Source organism: Ambystoma mexicanum, chromosome 10 (genome assembly GCF_040938575.1).
Source record: "Ambystoma mexicanum isolate Mex_15411 chromosome 10, UKY_AmexF1_1, whole genome shotgun sequence".
Taxonomy (NCBI): Eukaryota; Metazoa; Chordata; class Amphibia; order Caudata; family Ambystomatidae; genus Ambystoma; species Ambystoma mexicanum.
Window position 1 is genome coordinate 104,168,402 of NC_090932.1, and position 26,632 is coordinate 104,195,033.

A 26,632-nucleotide genomic window follows, 5' to 3' on the forward strand; every position below is an offset into this window, starting at 1 on the left:
ATAGGGGACCCTCCTCATCGAGACAAACTCTCACTGTGGTATTCTTGTGGAGTTTAAATAACATACCCAGGATTCCTTCCGGGATGCCCCTTGCTCTTCGCTTCAGCCAGAGCCCATTTCTGTCCACTCATCAGGTTTAATACTACACCATTTAGAGCTGTTGATAGACCCTTCCTAAATCCTGTTTGGCATTTCGATAGGACCCTACTTTCTTTCCCCAGCATTTGAATTCCCCTATAAGAATCCTCAAAGAGTTTACTCTCTATGTCCACGAGGGCGATATGCCGGTAGTTCGCCGCCACCAACCAATCGCCCCCCTTGAACAGAGGTATTTTGATTGCAGATTTCCACGATAGGGGGAATTCCTGTCTTGCCAAAATGTCCCTAAAAAGCCAGTTCAACAATCTGATTTCCACGAAAGGGGGAATTCCTGTCTTGCCAAAATGTCCCTAAAAAGCCAGTTCAACAATCTGGCCCATAGGTGGGGTTTGTTTTTCAATACTTGGTACGTCAGACCATTAGGGTTTGCTGCTTTTGAAGTTGAACTGTTCGCAATCAGATCAACAAGGGAATGTTCGTCAAAGGTAAGACTCCAACCCACTTTCTTGTTAATTTGAATGGTGTTTTTTTTTGTGAATTCCCAAAGACCTCCATTAAGTGCATAATCCAGCCTTTTTCCAACACCAAGTTACACTGAGTTGTCTGCGACTTTCCTTCCAATTGATGTATCACTGACCAAAACTCTAGAGTCTCTTTTCCCAATTAGTTTCAACCTGGATTCACCATCCTGCTGCCGTCTCCACATCTATCTAGCTACTGACCAGGTTTTGTATGACCGCACCAGGGCTCTAGATTCAACTTTTTTTCCTCAGCATAGTTTCCTTGTCAAAAAGAGTGACGGTGTATCTTCTTTTTCCCTCCTCCCCTCACCGAAGGGGGACAGACGGACCACACAAATTTGACAAAGCTTTCTGGTTGACATCTCTCAAATTGGGTATTCTCTGAGACTTCCATGAGGCAATTATTGAGCTCCTTCCCTCCCCATTTAAATTTCTGGGGGCGCACTCTTCCTTTCCTGCTAATAATGGACTGATTGTATCTTTGAGGATAAAGGAGGCAATCTGGGAAGACCAATTCCAAGTGAAGATGATCACTACTTCCACCCTGAACCACACTCGTAATTAAGTTTAGTGTGGAAATAGCTGCTCCCTGAGATCTAGTTGGCCTTGCTGGGATGTCCCCCGGTAGTTTTCCTGTTAACCATTTCCAGCCCCCAGCGCTATAAGAAACTCCACCCAAAGTCAGCCCTTCTCAGATGTTCTACTTGTGGTATGTTTAGTTATTTCTTTAGAGAGTTGGATACATTGTGAATTCAGACCTCCTCCCAAGATTATTGGAGCACCTCAATTCATGGCCTTGATTTTTCCTAAAAGTGTAGCTAGATCAGCAAAGAAAATCTGCTGGGTGGAACAGGCAGTGTTCCAATAGAGGTGGACAAATATCTCCAAGTGGGAATCCTGCTGTCTTAAAAGAGCTTTGCAGGCTTGAATTCCCATATTTGCAATCAGTGTGGCCTATATAAATGTCAATTTTTTGAAAGCCATCAACATACCACCCCTTGGTCTACCTTTGGCTTTTTGGAGTGCCGGCTGGGTTTGGAGTTCCACACTGATTGGGTTGACTAGCCAGGTTTCATGAAACATCAATACATCCCCGTTTCTAAAAAGATAATCTTTAATCTTCTTGGAGATGAATGTGTTTGGACCCTGCATGTTCCAACAGATCACTTTAAGACCTGAATAGTTAAAGCGGCTTCTGACCCACTCCTAGTCTTTGAAAAACCTCTGTCAGTATTTCTGGTAACAGGGAGAATTGGCTTGCAAATGTTCCCCAGGAACCTCCATCCTTTTTGGTGGAGTTTTGCGGTTCGAACTAGGCGCCTCTTCAACCCTGCTCTAGAGATCCATTTTGGCGCTAATGCGGGTAACTTTACACTTCCCTCTGGTTGAGAGGTAGTGACTAGAAGATCTTGTTTCCCCAATTCATTTGCAGCCCCCAGTATTGCCTCAAAACATTCCCTTGATGATAGACCCACTTCTGCCACCAGAGGATTAGCATGATCTGGAAATCTAACAAATTCAATGTCATGTGATTTTATGAGGTACAGACTAGGCAGTTTTTTCAGGATGGATAATATTACCCCCCTACACAAGGATTTTAAATTGTTTTTATTTGAACTCAGAGTGCGCCAGAGCTTCCTTTGCCCTTTCTTTCCCCTTGCAGATCTTCATACGTCTGATGATTGTGTATTGGACGTCTTTCCATACAGTCCCTCCATTCTTGTTGATTTCCCTTCTCCATTGGGTATCGTTTCCATCATTCTGGACTTCACTTCTCACAATCTAACTTCCTCAGAAACATTTAATGTCTCTAATGTGCTTTGGGCGCCTTTCAGGAAAATGGGGGCTATTTTCTGGTTGTCGAATAGTGATTTTTTTCTCCCTTAACTTGAGGAAACTGTTCTCCCGTCGCTGATTTCTGTTTCTTTATCAGAAAAATAGGGGCTACTGGTATAGACACCACTATCATTTGTCGATTGAGATTTGATTGGGGTCTTGGATCCATCCCACACTAAGTTTCTTTAGATGCCTTGTGCGTTTTCACTTTCTCACCGGTGCTCAGAATTCTTAGGGCTTGCCCATCAGTTTGAAGTCCCACACTCACATTTGTAGTTCTAATTCTTTCTGTGAGAGTAGCCAATGAGGTGAGTTAATTATCTTGTTGCTTATTTTTCCGCCGCTCAATCTTTGACTTCTCTGTTGGTTTCCCTCTGAGATCACTCATTGGACTAGCAGTGGAGTTGAATATTTCCTCTGGTGTAATTTGTATTTGTATTTTCCAGTGTAATTACCAGTGATGCCTTAGATAACTTTCTCAGAAAGGCATTTGTCTGATTTTTTTTTTACTTTCAGGATTTATTTTTTAATGCATCTTGAGTGATTACATTTCTTTGAGTCTTCTTTCTCCGTGCTTCTCTCCCTCTCCCTTCTCCCGAAGGACTGGCGAGAATTGGATTCTTCCACCTCTATAATAGTAGATAATTCCAGTCTTTAGCAGCAATGTCGCACTCCGATGTAGATTAGGCAGTAATATTATTCAATGTGAAAGTTTAGCTGCAGTCTGGACTTGCTTAGAGACTGGCCTAAGTTAGAGCATGTTTAAACAAATGAGTAGTCCTATTATGCGCTTGAACTTGAAAAATTATACAGAAAACACTGTTGTATGCAGAGTTGGTCTGTTTATGTGCTATGAAGAGCCTCTGTTTAAAGATAACAATTTCTTGAAAGATCAAACCTCGACACGCATTTCCTTGCTTGTGGTTTGCAGCGGTTCTTCAGGAGGTAAGATTAAACAATTTAAACTGAACATACATTAATACTATTCACAGAATCCTCTACAACGCTGCAAAACCTAGTGGTCAATCTCACCAATACACAACTCTCGCCACATCTAATTACAGTACTCAACAAGGGACTCAAATTTTGTCCAACCAACCAGTACGACTACTTCTCCAAAATTGTAGACCTTTTCCAATTCTGTAGAAAAATTTAACTTAAAAAATGTTCTGCCAACATCAACACTGAAACCTCCCACCAAACGAGAAACTCCATACAAACTAATGGTTCAACTAGCAGAACTATAGATTTACTAAATATACTGGATCTAAATGAGCAACACACTATGGAAACATTTCTATCAGAACAAGAAATTGACTCTGGTCTCTCTTAAACAACTAACTTTAAGCAAAAATCCAAATTTGTGCAAAATCTATCAGCCAACAATACAATTGATAACTTCTTCAAAGCAACACAGAACAACCTAAGATCCTTTTATCTCTAAGGAAATCACAAAAATTTCTAAAGAAACCTTACTCCAAAACAAAAGCACCGAAAGAACAAGCTACTTCTTACCTTGTAACGTATGTATCCCTTTAGGGATGGACCGAATGTAATACGGCCTTGCCAAATCTGGTCTCTTGAGTAGGGGAGGAATCCAGATTGTAAAATTTTGTGAATGTATTTGCAGACGACCATGTGGCAGCCGCACATATGTCACGGACCGGTACCCCTCTTTGGAGAGCTGAAGAGGCTGCAATAACCCTGGTTGAAGGAGCCCTGAGCATTTGGGGTGGCTCTTTCCCTGCCAGTTTGTAACATTCCAGAATGGAGATGGTTTTTGTTATGGGTAGTCCCAACTTGTGACCCGAGTATCCTACCAACAGTTGGTCTGCTTGCCTGAACCTAGCAATTCTGCTGATATACAAGCTGAGAGCTCGCCTTGGGTCCAGCCTATGTAGCCTTTCCTCCTCTTTCCCCGGATGGGGAGGAGGGTAGAACGAAGGTAAGGTAATTTTCTGAGTAATATGAAATTCAGAAACCACCTTTGGGAGGAAATTAGGCTTCACCTGGAGGACAACTTTGTCCTTGTGGAAAACTGTATGTGGGGGTTTACAGGAGAGAGCTTGTAGCTCGCTCACCCTCCTAGCAGATGTTAGTGCTACCAATAGGACAGTTTTAAGCGTGCGAAATCTCAGCAAACAAGAGTGAAGTGGTTCGAATGGAGTGCCCATTAGGAAATTTAAGACTAAATGTAGGTCCCACAAGGGAACCTGGAATGGTTGTGGCGATAAACATTAGTTAATCCCTTGAGAAATTGTACCACTAGAGTAAGTTTGAAATACGATGGTTCCTCCGCAGTGCGCTTGAAGATAGAAAGCGCTGCGAGATAGCCTTTTACAGTGCCAACTTGAAGGCCTGAGTTTGCCAAGTAGAGTAGAAACGATAACACCGTTGGTGTATCACATGAAAAAGGGTCGATATTCTCTTCCCTACAGCAGCTGCAAAATTTGTTCCAACGGCAGCGGTATAGACTTTGTTGCTGGCCTTCTGGCCGAAAGCAACACCTCTATGACGTCATCAGGGAGATCCCAATCCTTATACCTCACCCTTTCAGAAGCCAAGCGTGAGGGTTCTGGTGTCTGGATGGAGAACCTGACCTCCCTTCTGCGAGAGAAGATTCTTTTTGAGTGGAAGACGGATTGGAGGGCAGATGGACATATCTAGAAGGTCCGGGTACCAAGTTCTCCTGGCCCAATCCGGGGCAATTAGGCTCATGGTTTTCCAGAATCTTCTCAACCTCCTGATCATTTGAGGAATAACAGGGACTGGTGGGAACGCGTAAAAGAGTGGAGACTCCCAGTCCACTACGAATGCGTCTCCTAGAGCTCCTCTCGGGGGAAATTCCCTTGAACAGAACAGATCGCACTTCCTGTTGGTGCTTGTGGCGAACAGATCCACCTGAGGGGTTCCCCAAAGGGCAAAGTTCTCTTGGACGTCCTGAGCTAGCTCCCACTCGTGGGAGACTGCTCTGCCTGCTCAGAGCGTCCGCTGTCAAGTTCTTCTCTCCGGCTAGGTGGACTGCCGATAGAGAGATTCCTTCTTGGATTGCCCAGAACCAGAGCTGCATCGCCTCTCTGCACAGTGGCAGTGATCCTGTGCCTCTTTTGTTGAGGTAGTGCATGGCCACCGTGTTGTCCGTCATTATCAGGACATTTCTCCCCTGTACTGATGGCAGGAAAGCTTTCAGTGCTAGTCTGATCGGTCTCAGCTCCAATAGGTTGATGGGTAGCCTGGACTCCGATGGAGACCAACGACCGCTGATGGTCAAGTCATTGGCATGGGCTCCCCACCCCGTGAGTGAGGCGTCTGTGACTACTGTTATCTCCGGCCATGGTTGCCAAAACAGTTCTCCTTTCAAGATGTTCTCTGGATAGGCCCACCATTGAAGGTCGTGGGCTACCTTGTCTGGAATCCGGAGGAGATCTGTCATTCTCCCTGAGAATTGCGACCACTGACTTCTCAGTGCCCACTGAAGAGATCTCATTCTCAGGCGAGCCTCTGGCACAAGGAAGATGCAGGATGCCATGAGGCCTAGCAACCTCAAAAAGTCGAAGGCTGGGAGACGTTGGGCATTTTGAAACTTGGTGACCATCTGTAGAATATCTTGAGCCCTCACCTCTGGTGGCGAGGCTTTTCCCAGGGAAGTGTCCAGGACCGCTCCAATGAACTGGAGTCTCTGTGATGGTACCATCTGTGACTTCTTTAAATTCTGGGAGAAGCCCAGTTTGTGAAGGAAGTGGCAGACAATCTAGTTGGGCCCGGGCCTGTTCCGAAGATACAGCCCTGATCAGCCAACCGTCCAGGTAGGGGTAGACGTGGATCCCTTCCCTCCTTAGACTCGCTGCCACAACCGACATCAGCTAGGTGAAGACCATTGGGGCGGAGGTCAGCCCAAATGGCAGAACTCGAAATTGATAATGAGAGTCGCCAATTGCGAACCTCAGGTATTTCCTGTGTTTGAGATGGATTGGCACATGGAAATAAGCATCCTGAAGGTCCAGAGATACCAGCCAGTCCTGGAGCTGGAGGGCCTGAAGGATCTGAGAGAGAGTTACCATCTTGAACTTGTCCTTCCTGAGGAACTTGTTCAATTCTCGTAAGTCCAGGATGGGTCTCAGTCCTCCGTCCTTCTTTGGTATGAGAAAGTAGGGGGAGTACCAGCCCTTGTTCCGGTCCGCTACAGGTACCGGTTCTATGGCACCTTTCTCTAGCAGGTCTATAATTTCCTGCACGAGGAGCAAATCTGGAACTTTTAGAGAGCTGTTCACCGGTGGATGACTGAGGGATGTGTAGAAAGGGTATGCAGTAACCCTGGGCAACTGTCTCCAATGCCCAAGCATCTGACGTTATAGCCTGCCATTCCGTCAGATGGTGAGTTGACCTGCCCCCTACAGGTGTATTGTGTGGAAAGGCCTCAGAGTGGTTTGGGGGCGGCTGATGTAGATGCCGAGGGTAAAGAGGCACCTGCTGCGGCCTTATTACTTTTGACCCGTCCACCTCGGGTGGATCTCCTTTGGCCTCTGAGCTGGCTGTCCTCTGCCTTTCCCGAATGCGGAATAATAGTGAAAGGACTTTCCTCTCCCAGAGGTTCCTGAGGGGGCGAAAAGGAGTTTGGCGGATAGCAGCTCCTAAAGATTTTGCTGCTGCTTTAGAAGTCTAACTTTTCTAGACTGTCATCAGCCTTTTTTCCGAATATTGAAGAGCCGTCAAAGGGCATATTCAAAAGTCTGGCCTGTACATCTGGAGCAAAGCCAGACTTTCACAACCACGCATGCCTGCGGATTGTTGTACTTGCCGCCATGGCCCTACTGATACTGTCAGCGGAATCAATGCCAGTTTGAAGTGATTCGCACATGGCATCTTTGCCATCTTTAATAATGTTAAGGAAGGCTTCCTTTTCCTCTCCTTCGGGTATGCAGTCAGCCGCTGATGAAGCACACTCCCATAGTGTGTGACTGAACCTGGCGAGCGTACAGGTGGCGTTGATGGACTTCAACGCCATACTACAAGCAGAGAAGACTTTCTTCGCCATAGAATCGTACCTCTTGTCATCTCTATCCTGTGGGACAGTAGGGTAAGCGGTCCTACTGCTAGATGACGTTGCCGCTTGAACCACCAGGCACTCTGGAGTCGGGTGTTTTGATAAGTATTCAGGGTCACCAGCCGCTACCCTACTTGGCTGACAATCTTTTATTGACTGCAGGGATAACTTCAGGAGTTTCCCAATTTGATGTAATTTTGCTTTGTAAGGCTGCATGGAAGGGGACCACAGGGTCCTCCTGCGGACCTTTGTCTAATATGTCTGTTAGGTCATCCTGTTGAAAAACAGGGGAAGGCGCAGACCAACCCATAAATTCAATAATTCTTGCCATAAGGGTTCTATAGGGTGTTTCGGCATGTTCCCCTGGGTCTGGCTTAACAAATTCCACTTCTGGTGAAGTGTCCAGTCCACTTGCCTCATGTAGTGACTCTTGTAGGTCCTTCAGCCTTCTTTCCTCAGAAGTGAAATCCTCTGAAATAGGCAGTGTGGTCCTCTGTAACCCAAATGTTTCCGGGTCAGAATCTTCCCCCTCTTCATAAATTGAAGATAGTCCACGGTACTCTGACCTCGGAAATGGTGCAAAACCCATCTCTAAGGCAGAAGGAGCCAAACTCGTCATTACTGGGCGAGAAAACGTCGATGTCGTCGACGATGTGACAGGCTTCGAAGACGTCGAAAAAACTAGAAGGGGTCACGAAGAACTGGAGAGGATCGGGATCCTACTCGAGGGCATCGACGACGGTCTCGACGTCGTGCCGGAGGCCCTTGGAATCACTGTTGGCTGTGGAGTAGCCTTGGTCTTCTCTTTCATCAGCGTCGATGTCGGCGTCGACGAGGGCGTCGAGTCAATCGACCAATGCGTCGAGGAACCCTTCGACAACGGCGCCGATCCATGCGTCGAAGGAATCTGCGACGACGAAGATGGTGCCTTCTTATCCGATGGCTCGTGGCGCTCTCGGGTGGAATGTTTCGCCGGGAGCTGCTACTCGCGACGTTTTGATTTTTTGGGTTTTTCACCCGGGGCATCACCCTCTGCTGTCTTCGCGGCCGCATTCTCGAAGACGCTTAAACATTTTCTTTCTGAATTCCTCCCACTCAGCTTGAGAGCGGTGTTTCGTTGGACAGGAGACCCTTTCTGGGGACACAGAAGACGAGGAAGGGGATCTTCGACGTCTTTTTTGAGTGTCTTGATCTCGACAAATGGTGGGAGCTACTTCGACATCTAGAATGGGAATGTTTGACGGCGAGGAGACGAATGCCTCGACTCAGCCGAAGAAACCTTCGAGGAGGTTTTTGACTTACCTCTCTCGAGCTTCCCCTTGCGCTCCTTCACGGCTTTCGCCGTCATGGACATGCAGTCCTCACACTCCGAACAATGGTGCTCGGATCCCAAGCACCACAAGCAGATCCTGTGTGGATCCGTTATCGAAATTTTTTTACTGCAGTCTCGACATTTCTTGAAGCCGGATCGCGTCGTCGTCGGTTCCGATGAAGAAGCCATCGAGAACGAGTAGGTATTATTCAAGTAGATATAGAGTTATCCTGACTGAACTGAGCAACGACGTTCCGAGGCCCCACGAAGCGCGGAAAAACGGAACTGAGCAACGGATGCAGCGCGTGGCTATTTATGGGCATGGTGACGTCGGCGCCGATACGGTGGCCGTCGAGCGACATCGACTCAGCGGACGTCGACGCGCAGCGCCCTCTACAGAGAAAAAATTTCCGAGGCCAGCAAGCTGGAAACGTATTATCAAAGATAAGGAATACGTCGGAGGACACAATCCCTTGTTAACAAAGATATTACAATCAAATCATCTGACAAAGGAGGCAACATCGTTCTACTTCAAACAAAAGATGTCAAAATGGCAATGCAACACCTCCAAGACACTCAATGCTACGAACCATTACACACAAACCCATTACCACAACTACAAGAGGAATGGAGGACCATGAGCCAACATTGGAGAGACCAGTCACTCCTCACAGATGAATACTCATAAATGAACATTCCGTTCCCCATAATCTCCACAATATATTTCTTACCAAAAATTCACAAAACATACACGGATTTACCTGCACGCAGACCAATCATCAATAGTATTGGATTCCTCACAGAACGAATATCAGAATACATTGATCACCAGCTTCAACCACTTGCCACTGCATTATCATCTTACATCAGAGATACAACCCACATTACTCAGCAATTGGAAGGAAACTATATACTGGGAAGACAACTATTGGCTCATCACTATGGATGTTTCCGCACTTTAAACAAGTATTCTCCATAGTAAGGGACTACTACCAGAATACTTCTGGTAAACAAGATCCATATCATACCATGAGCAGAATCAGATTTTGGAAATGCTACACTTCACCTTGAACAATATCGTTTCATTCAGCCAACATCTATACAAACAGATCCAAGGAACCGCTATGGGTGCCAAATATGCCCCATCTTATGCCAACCTCTATATGGGGCATTATGAATTGGAGCAGGCATGGCAGCATTCATCTTTTACCAACCACAATAATGTCTTCTGGGGTCGCTACATAGACAATATCATTATGATCTGGAATGGAACTATGCACAATTCAAAGACTACTTTCAATACCTCAACAGGTACAATCTGAAACTGACACTGAATACAGTCAATCACAAATCAACTTTTTGAACATCAACCTTTACATACAGAACAATATGATCCATACAACTCTATACATAAAACCAACGTCTGCAAACAGTTTACTTCATGCAACAAGTAACCATTCTATTCATGTCACTAACATCCCCTATGGAGAAATGTTAAGAATCAAGAGAAAATGCACCACCAACAAATAATTCATCAAACATGCGTCACAAACTATGCACAATTTCAAAGAAAGGATACAGCCAACAGTTGATTACAAGAAGCTATCAAAAAACCCACAACAGAACCAGGGCACAGCTTCAAGACAAAAGAGTTTCATCGACAACTATTAGTTCCCAACAAAAAATTTGATTTATCACCACATATAGCACTAACAATAAAATCAAAAGGATCTTTCTACAAAATTGGAATATCCCAAAGATAGATCCAGACTTAAAAATATTATTAGACAATCGTCCTTCAATCACCTTCCGTAAAGCAAAAAAATCCTGAAAAACAAATTATGTCCATCTCATTTTCAGAGACCAAAACCTATACACCTGATACAATGTGGTTACAACCACCAATACGTGGGAACTACAAGTGTGGCCAATGTGCAAATTCTCAGAAAACGCCAAAACTGTGATTGCCGAACCTAATGGTACACAAACAAAAATACAACAATTAATTAACTGCAATAGCAGATATGTCATCTATGCAATAGAATGTCCATGCCATCGCTTATACATAGGAAGCACAATTCAACAACTTAAGACAAGAATCAGCGAACACATCAGAGCAATCCAAAATCGTGATCTAAGATGACCAATAGACATGCATTTCTTGCAAGAACACAACCCAGATCAAGTGATCTCGAATTCTTCAGTATTGAAAAGCTATGTCCCCCGCCACGAGGGGGCAATCTAGAACTATTACTTAGAAAAATTCCATTTCCTATAAATAGCAAGAATATACAAACTGTACCATTTACCTGGCCCTCAATTTCTTTCAAGGACTCTCTGCAACACCACCATTATGTGTTATTGTGTTACCTAATCTATTTACATGTCAGTATGTTCGGATGAATTCACCATGATTCATTGTCAAAAAAATAATTTGTATCGATTTGTCACATCGTGACCTTTGTTTCACGTAAGAAGTTCAGCTTTAATAATTCCTAAATGTATTCAACATATCAATAACAGACAGACCAAGGGTAACACCCAGTCAAAAGTAAATTCATGTACTTTTCATCGCAACTCACCAATTTGGTATTATTCAACATGACATCTCTTTGGCCAAAATTCCCCCGTTAGATTAGCTTCAAAACTAATCTACGCTGGCCGTCATACGAGCGTCTATGACATCATCGTGTTAACGTACGCAGTGACACCAACATGTACGATATAGGGCGGCCATTTTCAAACACTTCACGCCAATCGAACCGCGAACAGTGCAATGATCAGCTCCCTCTGCTTTTACTACCAGGTAAGCCTTCTCACAAATTTGGCTAGTTTTTCTTTCAACAATGTAGGCTACCTTAGAAAATCTTCTTTAAACAATTTCTAGAATAAAATCTGCTCATTTGACTTTAGGCAACACCATCCATGGCGAATCAAAGGGACTCCCAAACCCAAAATTGATTCTGGCTCAAGGATTTAGCGTCACTGATCAACATACCAGTGAGCACCTTTTTTTTATTGATCTATGCATGCTACTCATACAGAGTGACACGGAACATACCATTGTTCTGTCTTTGCCTTACAGGACGCAATTTTACATCAGCCACTATTAAAGCTATGCCATACAACAAAATCAATGTATGAATTCTACAAAAATGCAAATCACTGTATGAAATCAATACAGAACATAAGAGATTCATACATTGGTTTACAAATGGATAGAGGTCGCACTCTATCCATTTGTAAACCAATGTATGAATGTAATACATGTTCAAAAGGACCACCGTTACTTTCTACACAAGTGACAATGACTGTATGAAATGAATACAGCAGACCAATAGAAGAGGTATCAATTTCCCTGAAAGTAAATGTATATAAGGAATGCATGTTTCCAGGGACTCTCGCCAATTAGTATTAATGTATGTTCAGTTCAAATTGTTTAATCATACCTCCTGAAGAACCGCTGCAAACCACAAGCGGGGAAACCCGTGTCGAGGTTTGATCTTTCAAGAAATCTTCATCTTTAAAGAGTGGCACTTCATAGCAAATAAACAGACCAACTCTGCATACAACAAAGTGTTTGTATAATTTTTCAAGTTCAAGCGCAGAATAGGACTACTCATTTGTTCAGGCACCTCTATAATAGACAGATCCTTGTTTCTGGATGACCTTCAGAAAGCAATGAATCGGAGGAGCCTTCCACTTGAATTCCCTCTTCAACATTTGCCAGTCTTCTGAATTCTTACAGAACTGATTCAGACAAAGGTGATTATCAAAATGTTGGTTGGGCTCTCCTACTACTTTTTCTTCTCTGTTCTCGCTTGCTTCTTGGAACTTGCTCCCTTAAATGGGCCGATATATTCTGCAAACGGGAGAGACATGCATCATCATTTTTCCCTTTCATAGACAGTTGGATTGCTGAGATCTAATCCTGGTGTAGTTGTGTCAATCCTGGGCGGTGGTATAGAAGAACAAGTTACTTCTTATCTTGTAACGTTCTTTCTATGGGATGTTCCTCCGACGTGTTCCTTATCTTGATAGACTCCCATAGCAGTGGTGTGAAAGGAGGTGGGAGTAAAATTGGAATATTCCCCTTTGAGAATGAACAGAATGTAACAGCTTTGCCAAATCTGGTCTCCTGGCTAGAGGAGGAATCCAGACTATAGAATTTTGTAAAAGTATGTGCGGACGACCATGTGGCAGCCACACATGTCCCGAATCAGTACCCCTCTTTGGAGAGCCGAAGAGGCTGCGATACCCCTGGTTGAATGAGCCCTAAGGTGTTGAGGGGGCTCTTTCCCTGCCAATTTGTAGCATTCTAGAATGGCTAAAATAATCCATCTTGAAATGGTCTGTTTTGCGATTGGCAATCCTAATTTGTGACCTGCATAACCTACAAACAGTTGGTCTGCTTGCCTTATTCTAGCAAGTCTGTCGATATAAAAACTCAAGGCACGCCTTGGATCCAGCCTATGTAGCCTCTCCCTCTTTCCCTGGATGGGGAGCAGGATAGAATGAAGGTAAGGTAATTTTCTGATTGATGTGGAATTCAGAGACCACCTTTGGAAGGAAATTAGGCTTCACTTGTAAAACAACTTTGTCTTTGTAAAAGAAAATTGTGTGAGGAGGTTTGCAAGATAGAGCTTGTCATTCGCTCTCTTCTGGCAGATGTTAGAGCCACGAGGAAGACCGTTTTAAGGGTGAGAAATCTTAATGAACAAGAATGGAGTGGTTCAAAAGGAGTACCCATCAGAAAATTTAAGACTAGATTTAAGTCCCACAAGGGAACTTGGAACGGCTTTGGGGGATAGACATTAGTTTACGCTTTCATAAATTGGATTACTACAGGTAATTTTAAATATGATGGCTCCTCCGCAGTGCGTTTAAACATTGACAGCGCTTCGAGGTAGCCCTTGATCGTACCAAATTGAAGACCTGAATTCGCCAAATAGAGCAAAAAAGATAACACCATTGGTGTACTGCATGAACAGGGTTCGATATTCTTCGCTACACCAGCTGCAAAATCTGTTCCAACGGCAGCGGTATAAAGTCTTTGTTGCTGGCCTTCTAGCTGAAAGCAACAAATCCATGACATCATCCGGGCGGTCCAAATCCTTGTAGCTCAACCTTTCAGAAACTAAGCTGAAAGCTTGAGGGTTGAGGGTTCTGAAGTCTGGATGGAGAACCTGACCTCCCTTCTGCGAGAGAAGATCCTCTTTGCGGAAGACGAGTCAGAGGCCAGATGGACATGTCCAGAAGGTCCGGGTACCACGTTCTCCTGGCCCAATACGGTGCAATTAGGATCAAAGTCTTCCGGAATCTTCTCAACCTCCTGATCATCTGAGGAATGACAGGGACTGGAGGGAACGCGTATAGAAGTGGAAACTCCCAGTCTACTACGAACACGTCCCCTAGAGCTCCTCTCGGGGGAAATTCCCTTGAACAAAACTGATCAAACCTCCTGTTGATACTGGTGGCAAACAGATCCACTTGAAGGGTTCCCCAAAAGGCAAAGATCTCTTGAAGCTCCCACTCTGGGAGACTGCTCTGCCTGCTCAGAGCGTCCGCTGTCAGGTTCTTCTCTCCGGACCAGTGAACTGCCGATAAAGAGATTCCTTCTTGAATTGCCCAAAACCAGAGCTGCGTCGCCTCTGCACAGTGGCAGTAATCCTACACCTCTTTTGTTGAGGTAGTGCATGGCCACTGTGTTGTCTGTCATTAGGACATTCTTCCCCTGTACAGATGGCAGACAAGCCCTCAGCGCTAGTCTGATTGCTCTCAGCTCCAACAGGTTGATGTGTAGTCTGGACTCCGATGGAGACCAACAACCGCTGATTTGTCAAGTCGTTGGCATGGGCTCCCCACCCTGTTAGTGAGGCATCCATGACTACTGTTATTCTCCACTGAATGTCTCGAGCCACTCTGTCCGGGACTTGAAGGAGATCTGACATTCTTCCTGAGAATTGGGACCACTGGGTTCTTCGTGCCCACTGAAGAGATCTCATTCTCAGACGAGCCTCTGGCACAAGGAAGATGCAGGATGCCATGAGGCCTAGCAACCTCAAAAAGTCTAAGGCTGGTAGACGTTGGGCATTTTGAAACTTGGTGACCATCTGTAGAATATCTTGAGCCCTCACCTCAGGTGGCGAGGCTTTCCCCAGGGAAGTGTCCAGGACTGCTCCACTGAACTGGAGTCTCTGTGATGGTATCATCTGAGACTTCTTTAAGTTGAGGGAGAAGCCCAGCTTGTGAAGAAAGTGGCAGACAATCTAGCTGGATCTGAGCTTGTTCCGAAGATACAGCTGTGATCAACCAATCGTCTAGGTAGGGGTAGACGTGAATCCCTTCCCTCCTTAGACTCGCCGCCACTACCAACATCAGCTTGGTGAAGACCCTCGGGCGGAGGTCAGCCCAAATGGCAGAACTCGAAATTGATAATGAGAGTCGCCACTTGCAAACCTCAGGTATTTCCGGTGTTTGAGATGAATTGGCACATGGAAATAAGCATCCTGAAGGTCCAGAGATACCAGCCAATGCTGGAGCTGGAGGGCCTGAAGGATCTGAGAGAGAGTTACCATCTTGAACTTGTCCTTCCTGAGGAACTTGTTCAATTCTCATAAGTCCAGGATGGGTCTCAGTCCTCCGTCCTTCTTTGGTATGAGAAAGTAGGGGGGAGTACCAGCCCTTGTTCCGGTCCGCTACAGGTACCGGTTCTATGGCACCTTTCTCTAGCAGGTCTATAATTTCCTGCACAAGGAGCGAATCTGGAACTTTTAGAGAGCTGTTCCGCTGTGGATGACAGGGATGTGTAGAAAGGGTAGGCAGTAACCCTGGGCAACTGTCTCCAATGCCCAAGCATCTGACGTTATAGCCTGCCATTCCGTCAGATGGTGAGTTAACCTGCCCCCTACAGGTGTATTGTGTGGAAAGGCCTCAGAGTGGTTTGGGGGCGGCTGATGTAGATGCCGAGGGTAAAGAGGCACCTGCTGCGGCCTTATTACTTTTGACCCGTCCACCTCGGGTGGATCTCCTTTGGCCTCTGAGCTGGCTGTCCTCTGCCTTTCCCGAATGCGGAATAATAGCGAAAGGACTTTCCTCTCCCAGGGGTTCCTAAGGGGCGAAAAGGAGTTTGGCGGATAGCAGCTCCTAAAGATTTTGCTGCTGCTTTAGAAGTCTAACTTTTCTAGACTGTCATCAGCCTTTTTTCCGAATATTGAAGAGCCGTCAAAGGGCATATTCAAAAGTCTGGCCTGTACATCTGGAGCAAAGCCAGACTTTCACAACCACGCATGCCTGCGGATTGTTGTACTTGCCGCCATGGCCCTACTGATGCTGTCAGCGGAATCGATGCCAGTTTGAAGTGATTCGCACATGGCATCTTTGCCATCTTTAATAATGTTAAGGAAGGCTTCCTTTTCCTCTCCTTCGGGTATGCAGTCAGCCGCTGATTAAGCACACTCCCATAGTGTGTGACTGAACCTGGCGAGCGTACAGGTGGCGTTGATGGACTTCAACGCCATACTACAAGCAGAGAAGACTTTCTTCGCCATAGAATCGTACCTCTTGTCATCTCTATCCTGTGGGACAGTAGGGTAAGCGGTCCTACTGCTAGATGACGTTGCCGCTTGAACCACCAGGCACTCTGGAGTCGGGTGTTTTAATAAGTATTCAGGGTCACCAGCCGCTACCCTATACTTGGCTGACAATCTTTTATTGACTGCAGGGATAACTACAGGAGTTTCCCAATTTGATGTAATTTTTCTTTGTAAGGCTGCATGGAAGGGGACCACAGGGTCCTCCTGCGGACCTTTGTCTAATATGTCTGTTAGGTCATCCTGTTGAAAAACAGGGGAAGGTGCAGACCAACCCATAAATTCAATAATTCTTGCCATAAGGATTCTATAGGGTGTTTCGGCATGGTCCCCTGGGTCTGGCTTAACAAATTCCACTTCTGGGGAAGTGTCCCATCCACTTGCCTCTTGTAGGTCCTTCAGCCTTCTTTCCTCAGAGGTGAAATCCTCTGAAATAGGCAGTGTGGTCCTCTGTAACCCAAATGTTTCCGGGTCAGAATCTTCCTCCTCTTCATAAATTGAAGATAGTCCACGGTACTCTGACCTCGGAAATGGTGCAAAACCCATCTCTAAGGCAGAAGGAGCCAAACTCGTCATTACTGGGCGAGAAAACGTCGATGTCGTCGACGCCGATGTGACAGGCTTCGAAGGCGTCGAAAAAACTGGAAGGGGTCACGAAGAACTGGAGAGGATCGGGATCCTACTCAAGGGCATCGAAGACGGTCTCAGCGTCGTGCCGGAGGCCCTTGAAATCACCGTTGGCTGGGTGGCCTTGGTCCTCTCTTTCATCGGCGTCGAGTCGATCGACCGATGCGTCGAGGAACCCTTCGACAACGGCGTCGATCCGGGCGTCGACGGAATCTTCGACAACGGCGAAGGAATCCTCGACGACGGCGAAGACGGTGCCTTCTTACCCGATGGCTCATGGAGCTCTCGGGTGGAATGTTTCGTCGGGTGCTGCGACTCGCGGCGTTTTGATTTTTTGGGTTTTTCACCTGGGGTTTCACCCTCAGCTGTCTTCGAGGGGGTCGAGGGCGCGTTCTCGAAGACGCTTAACATTTTCTTTCTGAATTCCTCCCACTCAGCTTGAGAACTGTGTTTAGTGGGACAGGAGACCCTTTCTGGGGACACAGAAGACGACGAGCAATGGGACCTTCGACGTCTCTTTTTTGAGTGTCTTGATCTCGACGAATGGTGGGAGCCGCTTCGAGATCTAGAATGGGAATGTTTGACGGCGAGGAGACGAATGCCTCGACTAAGCCGACGAAACTTTCGAGGAGGTTTTGGCCGACTTACACCTCTCGAGCTTCCCCTTGCGCTCCTTCAAGGCTTTCGCCGTCATGGACATGCAGTCCTCACACTCCGAACAATGGTGCTCGGATCCCAAGCACCATAAGCAGATCCTGTGTGGATCCATTATTGACATTTTTTCTACCGCAGTCTCGACATTTCTTGAAGCCGGATCGCACCCTCGTCGGTTCCGATGAAGAAGCCACCGAGAACGATAAGGTATATTCGAGTAGAAATAGATAGTTATCTTGACTGAACTGAGCAACGACGTTCCGAGGCCCCACGAAGCGCGGAAAAACGGAACTGAGCAACGGACGCAGCGTGTGTCTATTTATGGGCATGGTGACGTCGGCACCGATACGATGGCCGTCAAAGGACATTGACTCGGCGGATGCCGACGCGCAGCGCCCTCTACAGAAAAAATTTCCGAGGCCAGCAAGCTGGAAACGTATTATCAAAGATAAGGAATACGTCGGAGGACACAATCCCTTCGAAATAATGTTATGGTGTTATGAGATGTATGTTTTGCACGCAGAGGAATGGCATTTGCTCCACTACGTTTGGTTCAACTTTGTTTTTGCAATGTTTGGAAAGCCATGTATAGCAGTGTTCAATAAAACTTATACAAAAAAGGTGACCTTGCTTTCACATGTTGTATACACCTATCAAATTAAGTTACAGCTGAAAGCCCCCCTAGATACAAAAGTAATTTAACAAACTTCAGACATACCATTAAAGCTAGAATTAAAATGAAATTACCTGTCTGATCCATTCCAACAGCATTCAAATTTGTCAAAGATGCAGTCATTCTCATAGAGTGAGCAAAGTTTACTTCGGAGGTATTCATGTACCTGAAAGAACAATGTTATTCAATATAAATGTTTTACAAAACTTGCAAATTCATAACAAAACAACAAGGTGACAAAAATCAAGCCAAAGGGACAAAAACAACGATAGACCTCGACAACATTAGTGATGGTAAATTAACCTGTTCATCCCAGGCTGAAGCACAAGTCAGTTGAGAGGCAAACATTGGAAGATATACTTACTTGCAACTCTAGTACAGGAACATAAGCACTGCACTTAAGAACATTTGTACATATCGCTCCATCAGCCATGTCAACACCACATTTCACCACTACGTAGGTCCCACTTAATCTCTGGTATACACCAGACAAACATTCTGACATGCGGTTTATTAATTCACAACTAGGTGGCTTCTTGTTCGTTAAACGTTGTAGTTTAGATTCATCCCATAAAGCAAATATAAATAAGTTTGTAACATCTAAGCAGAAACGATAAAACGTACATAAATATATCTTACTCCGTCCTTTCACTTAAAATCAATGTATTACACTACAGTACCTAAAGACTTATAATTCAGAAAAATGCACAGACTGTGAAAAGACAAAACAAGAAGCAAAGCAACGGCATGACCAGGCTACACATTAACTGAAGGAATGGGATACAGAAGTCTTCAAGCACAGTAAGTGCCTACTGTTCACAAATGCAGGACGAAAGTTGAGGGCCTGCCTGGTGTACACATGATAGCGAACTAGGGATTAAGCTTCGTAAACCCATCAACTGGGCACCAGTTTTTTATCCACTCCAATGTTCCTTGGCCACTCATTTTTCCTTCCATTTCCTGCTATTGGATTTTTATCTTAATCTTATATTATTATTGCACCAACACTTGTAACCTAATTGGAAATTTGCATGGGGCGCCAGTGAATGGGTTCAATGTTTATAATTTATTACTTGCTTTTGTGGTCTTCTGTAGCACCCTTTTGCCATTTTTGTTGGTCTCGCTACATGTGGCTCTGTAAAAGAAATGTGAGCAGGATAGCAAGAGACACGTGTGAAAACTGGTGTTCAGAATTAGCCAGTTCCTGTGTCTCAGTAAGCTTTTATGGGATTTGCATCGCTGTTTTGGGCTAGTGTTATCCGGGGGAAGAGCCGAAAACTGAAAGGGTGGAGGGTGTTTAAGGCGATGTTGCCAGTTAATGTGAGGGGCATGAAAGTAAGAGGTGGGGGATAGCTGAATAGAGCAACATACATCATAACTTGGGTAGACTTCCTATGGTGTAGGCTAGGCATGCAATAGACATCAGTGGGTGATGTGGTAGAAGGGTGACATTTTAGCAAGGTGGTTAGTTGAGGTAGACGAACTTGATTTTACAGTAACAAAATACTTCCCTGGCTGGAATGCACTTGCAGGTGAATGGGGACGTAGGGAGCGTGTTGGACGTTTTTGGTGTTAGCGGTTGGGTCCTCATTGGGTTGCCTAGGGAGGAGGCAAGTAGGTCGGTTGATAGAGAGGTTCTGAATGGAGGCCTTGTGAACGTTTGTTAAGGGCCAGGCTTTTAGCTGCTTTCTGAAGGATGGTTGCTAGGAAGGAAAAAAGTGGAGCTTCCATGATTTTACCCATTGTAGGTTGGCACAGTTACTTGTGTGTTGAAGCTAGATCTTAGCACTCAATGACATGTAGTAAGAATTTAGGATTCTGGGCCTTTTTCATAATGGGAGTGGTGAGTGAACAAGTATCTTTTTTGATTGGGAGCCACTGCCATGCACTTAAATTGAGTGTGACTCACCGGAGTGACTAATAGTCCTAGGTCCCCTTTCCTCCGTCCTGTATGGGCATCCATCACAAGGAACTGAACCTCTTTTTGACCAGAAAAAGACATTTCCCGTTTACATGTATTGGCACGAGGGGGGCAGCCCCAGTAACACTGGCACCCTTAGCCCTGTCCACCAGCGCCACACCTCAGTCCCCTTATGACACATCAGTTGTATTTAAAGTGCAACAACCTCACTGGTCTTTTAGGGGGATTGATGGTGGGACATATGGGGGAAGGGGACTAAGGACTAGGAGTATGTTAGTCACTCCGGTGAGTAACACTTAATTACTCCTATGTCCAGTCACAGCATCCTCCAGAGACGGATAGGGCAGGAGCCCTTCTCTCCCCCAACGACATCAGCCGCATCTACTTGATCAGCCTGTTGACCGGCACTGCCTGATTACCTGCCTCTGCATCGCCCTGTGATCGACCAATATCTGCAAGTATTCTATCTCATATCTGAATTTGAGCAACCTGGTGAGCTTAATACATGTCTCTATATCTTTTGAAAGTTTCCAACATCGAGGTTTGCACTGAACGCCCTTCGTGTGCACCGTGATCAGCTGTTTTCAAAAACATTGCCTGCCCCCAAAATGGCCAGCGCAACGCGGACCCATAAGAAGGCTGTTTACAGTTGCTAAGCAACTGGCCTCTATTTTCACCAACATCTGACAGCAGGCAGAAGCCGGCACTCCGAAGAAGGCAGATGAAAAAGGCCCCGTTTGCCGTGGGGCGACAACACCTGTGCATATCAGCATAAGACCTCCACGATGGGTATCTCTGACTCTTATCCCTTTGTGAAAGAACTATTGCACATCATTGCCCCTTAAGAAAATTATTCTACTAAAAGTACAATCCATCTGGCTGAGCCGGCACGATCCTGTGCTTGCATTCTGTTCCCTCTCCTTAGCCAGCAAGTTGTCTCCCCTGAAACAATCTTTATTCCCAATGTGTATGCTACTACCCAACCTTGTGGCACCTCCGACATAATGGCTACTGCTCCAATCCTCTGACACAGTTTAATGTCTGACTGCCCCCTGCTGTACAATATTGCACAATACCTGCTGGGCCGCTTACTATGCCCGCCTCAGTTTGATAAACCTCTGTACACCTGTTATCCCTCACTACCCTTCACGGAGAGTCAATACTACCCACAGTGCCCGGGCCCATCTCCCTGCACAACAGCCCTTGTTTGACTATGTGCCCTTAATACTGTTTACTTTACGATCTGTATGTAACTGTTTTTGCCTGTGTACTACATTTTCTGGAACTGTGATCACTGTGTTATGACCGAATTATACTACTAGGCACATACTGTTACAATCAGTATATATTCACCCAGTGTACTAGCTCTTGTCAAGAACATTCCTAGGCAATCAATGATTGAACTCTGTACCCGCCCACATTGGTGCACCTAACCATGTGTGCCTCTGCCAGACTCTGGGCCTTACCATTGCTCAGTCTTCTCACTCTTATCATTGCTATTTGTCACACTACCATTCAGCCCAAATCCCATCTCGTTAGCAATTGCACCTACATCCTGCTGTCTAGAAGGCCCATTACCATGGCCAAGTAATCCATTATAGCCCACCCCTTTCTTACCCCCTCTGAAGCCACTGCCCCCACACTGGTCCTACCAGAGCAGCCTTACAACCCTCACTTAATATCTCCAACAACCTCCTTCACCCATTAGAGAACTCATTAGACACCACTACGTCTAATAGCCCCAAGACCAGTCCTAACCTCTTGACCTCAACCCCCTCACCAGCCTCAAACCGCCCACATCAGTGAGAAACACCAGGCTTGGGGCAAGATTAGGCAAGTCCTACAAAACTTTTCTAGGTCTATCGCCCACAAACAGCCTCCCACAATGCCAGTTAAAAACAGATCAAAAGCCACAAAGCTCCCAAAAGCCACAAAGCTCCTAAGAGACCTATAACCATACCAGATTCCCCCAGCCCACAGCATCAGCCCTACTGCCATCAGTAGTGCATTGATCAACGCTAGATCCCTAGTTGCCCATGCAGTAGATATCGCCGACATGATCATAGAAAAAGACTTGGACTTCCTAGCTATCACGGAGACCTGACTACATGCAGCAGCAGGACCTTCCCTCCTTATTGCTACACCAGAAAACTATACAATACTCAAATCAGATAGAGAATCGTCTAGAGGAAGTGGAATCGCCGTCATAGCTAAAACCACACTGGGACTCAGAATTGCCCCAGTCACCCACACCAAATTGTGCGAACTAATGTCGGTAAAACTCCCCCTTACCAACTCACGCACTATTACAATGCATCTTATCCATCGTCCTCCTGGGCCCCTAGGATCCTTTGAAGAATAAATCAGCACCCTTCTCTCCACCAATGCAAAGCCTTCCTCGCAAATCCTTATATTGGGCGACCTTAACCTAGGTTTTAATGACCCTTCGGACCAACCTGCACTAACCATTGCCAACTTACTAAACTAGGCCTCACTCAGCGGGCCCTCCACCCCCACCCACGAAAAAGGAACAATCCTAGATTGGTTAGCGGACCTTAATTGTGTAACCAATATAACATCTATCGAACCACAACCTTGGACCGACCACTCCCTACTGTCATTCAATCTGCAAGATTGCTTACCGCCTACCAGAGAAAACTTTATCGCGCCCTCCCCCCGGCCCCTATTCCAACTAGGAAAAAGATCACCACTATGGACAACCTTATACCTCTACTCCAACCCCTACTCACCTAACCCAACAGAACTAGTTGATCTCTACACTAAAACCATCACCACAGCCTTATACTGTATTGCGCCTCTAAAAATGCATAAAAGCAAATCCAAAGCACACCTGAATACTTGGTTCACACCCAAACTCAGAGCCTTAAGAAATGAAAAAAGGAAATGTGAAACTACCTGGAAAATCACCCCTCCACAACCAACAGACACCTTTCTAAAAATCTTAGCTAACTATAAAGAAGAAATTCTTTTAGCCAAACGTGATACCTAAAATGATAGGATTGACAAAGACAGTTCCAGTACCAAAGAACTCTTTACCACTAAGAGAACAATCTCCCACACCCATTATAGATAACTGTATCAAAGATAAAAACTGGTGCACCAAAATTCAAGATGCCCCATCTAACAAAAGGACTTTGCTCCAAAAGAAAATAACAGCAAAAAAACTCAACCTGCCTCCCCTGGATAACGCTCCTAAACATAACCCTCCCATCGATTCAAAGTCACACCAGTGTCCACCCAAGAGAAGTGCAAAACATCATAGTCTCACTTAAACCATATAACTGCCAAGGCGACATGTCTGGCTTCTATCATAAAAGAATCAGCCAATGAACTCGCCCCATTTATCTCCTCACTTATAAATGCCTCATTTCGCACATGCACTATACCTACCAACCTTAAGAATTCATGGGTACTCCCACTCCGCAAAGAACCTTCTCCAGACCCCAGCATCCCCACCTACTTCAGACCCATTACTACAGTCGGGTTTTTACTAAAAATAGTCAATAAAGCAGCTTACAACCAGATACAAACATATCTGGAGATTAATCAACTACTTGGACTCTGTCAACCTGGCTTCAGGCACCAACATGACACAGCAACAGCCTTGATTGACCTGAAGATCCAGATTGACGACCTAAAAGACAATGGGAAATTGGCTCTCTAGCTCCTGTTGGATTGGTCAGCCGCATTCGATTTGGTAGATCACAAGGTGCTGTGCAAGCATCTCTCTACAGCGGCCCACTTTTCAGCAGAAGCAACAGCGTGGATCCAATCCTTTCTAAGCAATAGATCCATGAGAGTATTCTCAGACTAAGCAGCAGCTGATCCTATTCCATCTCTTTCAGAGTCCCACAAAGATCTTGTGTATCGCCTACCATGTATAATGCGTTTACTAAACCATTATTCAATGACTTGGATTATTTAGGTGTCACCTACACCAACTACGCAGATGACACCCAGATCTTCATACCGTTGACTGGCGACTATGACACAGACCTAGCTCTAATCAACAATATGTACCTCATCATTCAGGCATGGATGGCCACTCAGGGCTATGCCTGAATGAGAAGACCGAGTTGCTTCTTTTGTCCACACCCACCAATAAAAAAAAAAAAAAAAACTGAGCAATCAGTACCACTCCTTTAACATTGATGGAAATGACATCAAGGTGGCCAAAGGAGTAAAAACACTAGGTTTTCACATAGATTCCGCCCTAAATATGTATAAGCAAGTCAGTGCAACTGCATCGACGACCGCATATACTTGCAAGTTATCCATGGGTGCAAACCTTTTCTTTCCAACAAAAGTTGCACCACTCTGGCTAGAGCTATAGTATTATAAAAACATCTATTACTGCAATGCACTGTACCTAGGGGCCAGCAAACAAACTCCAGATCCTGCAGAACAATGCACTCAAAACTGCACAGAGCATTCCCAGAAATCTCTGAAACTAGGCAAGATAACTGGCTTCCCATTAAAGAGAGAATACAACTTAAAACAGCATCCCCGACATACAAATGTCTTAACAATTCAGCCCCTCAATACCTCCTAGAAAAGTTCACCAAAAACATTCCTATCCAACCCACTAGGCCAACTAACGCTGGTTGCCTTAGAGTCCCCAAATACAAGTTAAAAAAAAGCAGCCAGTGGTAGCAGTTTCCCAGTGAAGGCTGCTCAACTCTGGAATTCCCTTCCTGCCATCTTAAGATCTGACCAGTCCTCCATTAAATTTAGCAAAGACACCAAACTGGCTCATTTCCAATGACACCATACTAGCCATCTGCCACTTCATCCCCCCGCCACTTGTCCCTACCCCGATCCTCTGCATACCCAGGCCACCCCGGCTGCCCTCCTGAACATCCATAGTCTTAGACTATCTGCTATTGCATAACAGCCATATGCATGTCTTTATATAGTGTAATTATTTCTGCTGGCAATTCAATTTTCCCTGTTTTGTAAAAAATGTATAGTACTGTATCATATATTCATACACTGCCCATCTCTATTTATCTTGCATTGTGCAACCTTAAAAATGTTAATTGTCTAACGTGTAACTAAGAAAATGTATATCCTTGACTGCGCCCAGGTACCACCGGGCTGGGAGCACATTACAAATAAATACACCAATGTCCCGTCCCCTTTCTTCCATCCTGTATGGGCGATTACAACTGACAACACCCTGGGGAGGAGAGCCAGACCTCTTATGCACATAGGTTGCTCAGCACCGCTTGGCCAAATGCTGCATCAGCATTTGCACTGGTATCAAAGCAGTAGTGCTTGCAAAACGCTGAAGGCGTGGCCCATGTTGTCGCCCTGCTGATAACCTGCCTTTGAACTTGGCGCTGAAAGACGACTGTCGCTTTAGCTCTTACCGCATGCGCATACCTGCCCTGCGGCGGCTCGTTACGTTGCCCCTTGTATGCCTCCTGGATAACTGCTGTCACCCATCAAGCTACGGATGCCTTGGAGGGCTGCTGCCCAGGCCTAGAGCCTCTGAATGTTACAAATCACGCATCCCTCTGACGGATGGCTATCGTTCTGTCTAGATAGAATTTCAACGCCCTCCTGATGTCTACGCAATGGAATTTCTTCTCTGCATCTTCCTTGGGATCGGGAAGAATGTGGGTAGCACAATCTTCTTGATATAGAAAGACAACGCCACCTCGGAAGAAATTTGGGGTGTGTGCAGAGCACAACCTTGTCCTTGTGAAACCTAGTGTATGGTTAGGAGGCGATTAATGCCTGGAACTCACTCAGCGAGCTGAAATAAGCCCGATCAGAAGCGCGGTCTTTAGTGTGACCAACCTAATGTCTGCCGTGGCCATGGGCTCAAATGGTTTATGTGCAATAGCGCTTAGGACTACATTCAGGTCCCAGACTGGATGATTATGCTTGACCGGAGGGTACAGCCTGGTCAGTCCAATGAGGTGCTATTTTACTACAGGACTGGCCGAGGAGAGGATGCGAGTCGGAGTTCCTATACGCACCGATAGCGGCAAGGGACGTTCTACAGGTATCAACCTCGCCACCAGACCTGGCCAGATCGGCTGAAAATGAAAAAACATGGCCAAGAGTGTCAGTGGGTTCACACTGTGTTCCTTAGCCCAAAAGTGGAATCTTGTCCATTTACGTTTGTACTGCTTGCGTGTAGCCTGGCTCCTGGCATTTTGGATGATCTTCAGATTGTCAGAAGATAGCTGAAGGTGCTCGAGGGTCAGCTGCTCAGGAACCAGGCTGCTAGGGCAAGTCTCTCTGGAGAAGTCTCTCCCTGCTGCGCTATTCGAGGGCCCATCTCGAGGGGATTAGAATCTCTGGCTGAATTGACATCTGCC

At 45.6% G+C, this 26,632-nt stretch overlaps 1 protein-coding gene across 1 annotated transcript in view; it reads right to left on the reverse strand.

Annotated features, from left to right (window-relative positions):
- Nucleotides 1–26,632, reverse strand: part of PPP2R2A (protein phosphatase 2 regulatory subunit Balpha) — an 840,776-nt gene that overhangs the window by 22,863 nt on the left and 791,281 nt on the right. The window contains exon 9 of the mRNA XM_069617587.1: nt 18,433–18,524. Coding sequence (XP_069473688.1) covers nt 18,433–18,524 — 92 coding nt within the window. The remainder of the gene's footprint in view (nt 1–18,432; nt 18,525–26,632) is intronic.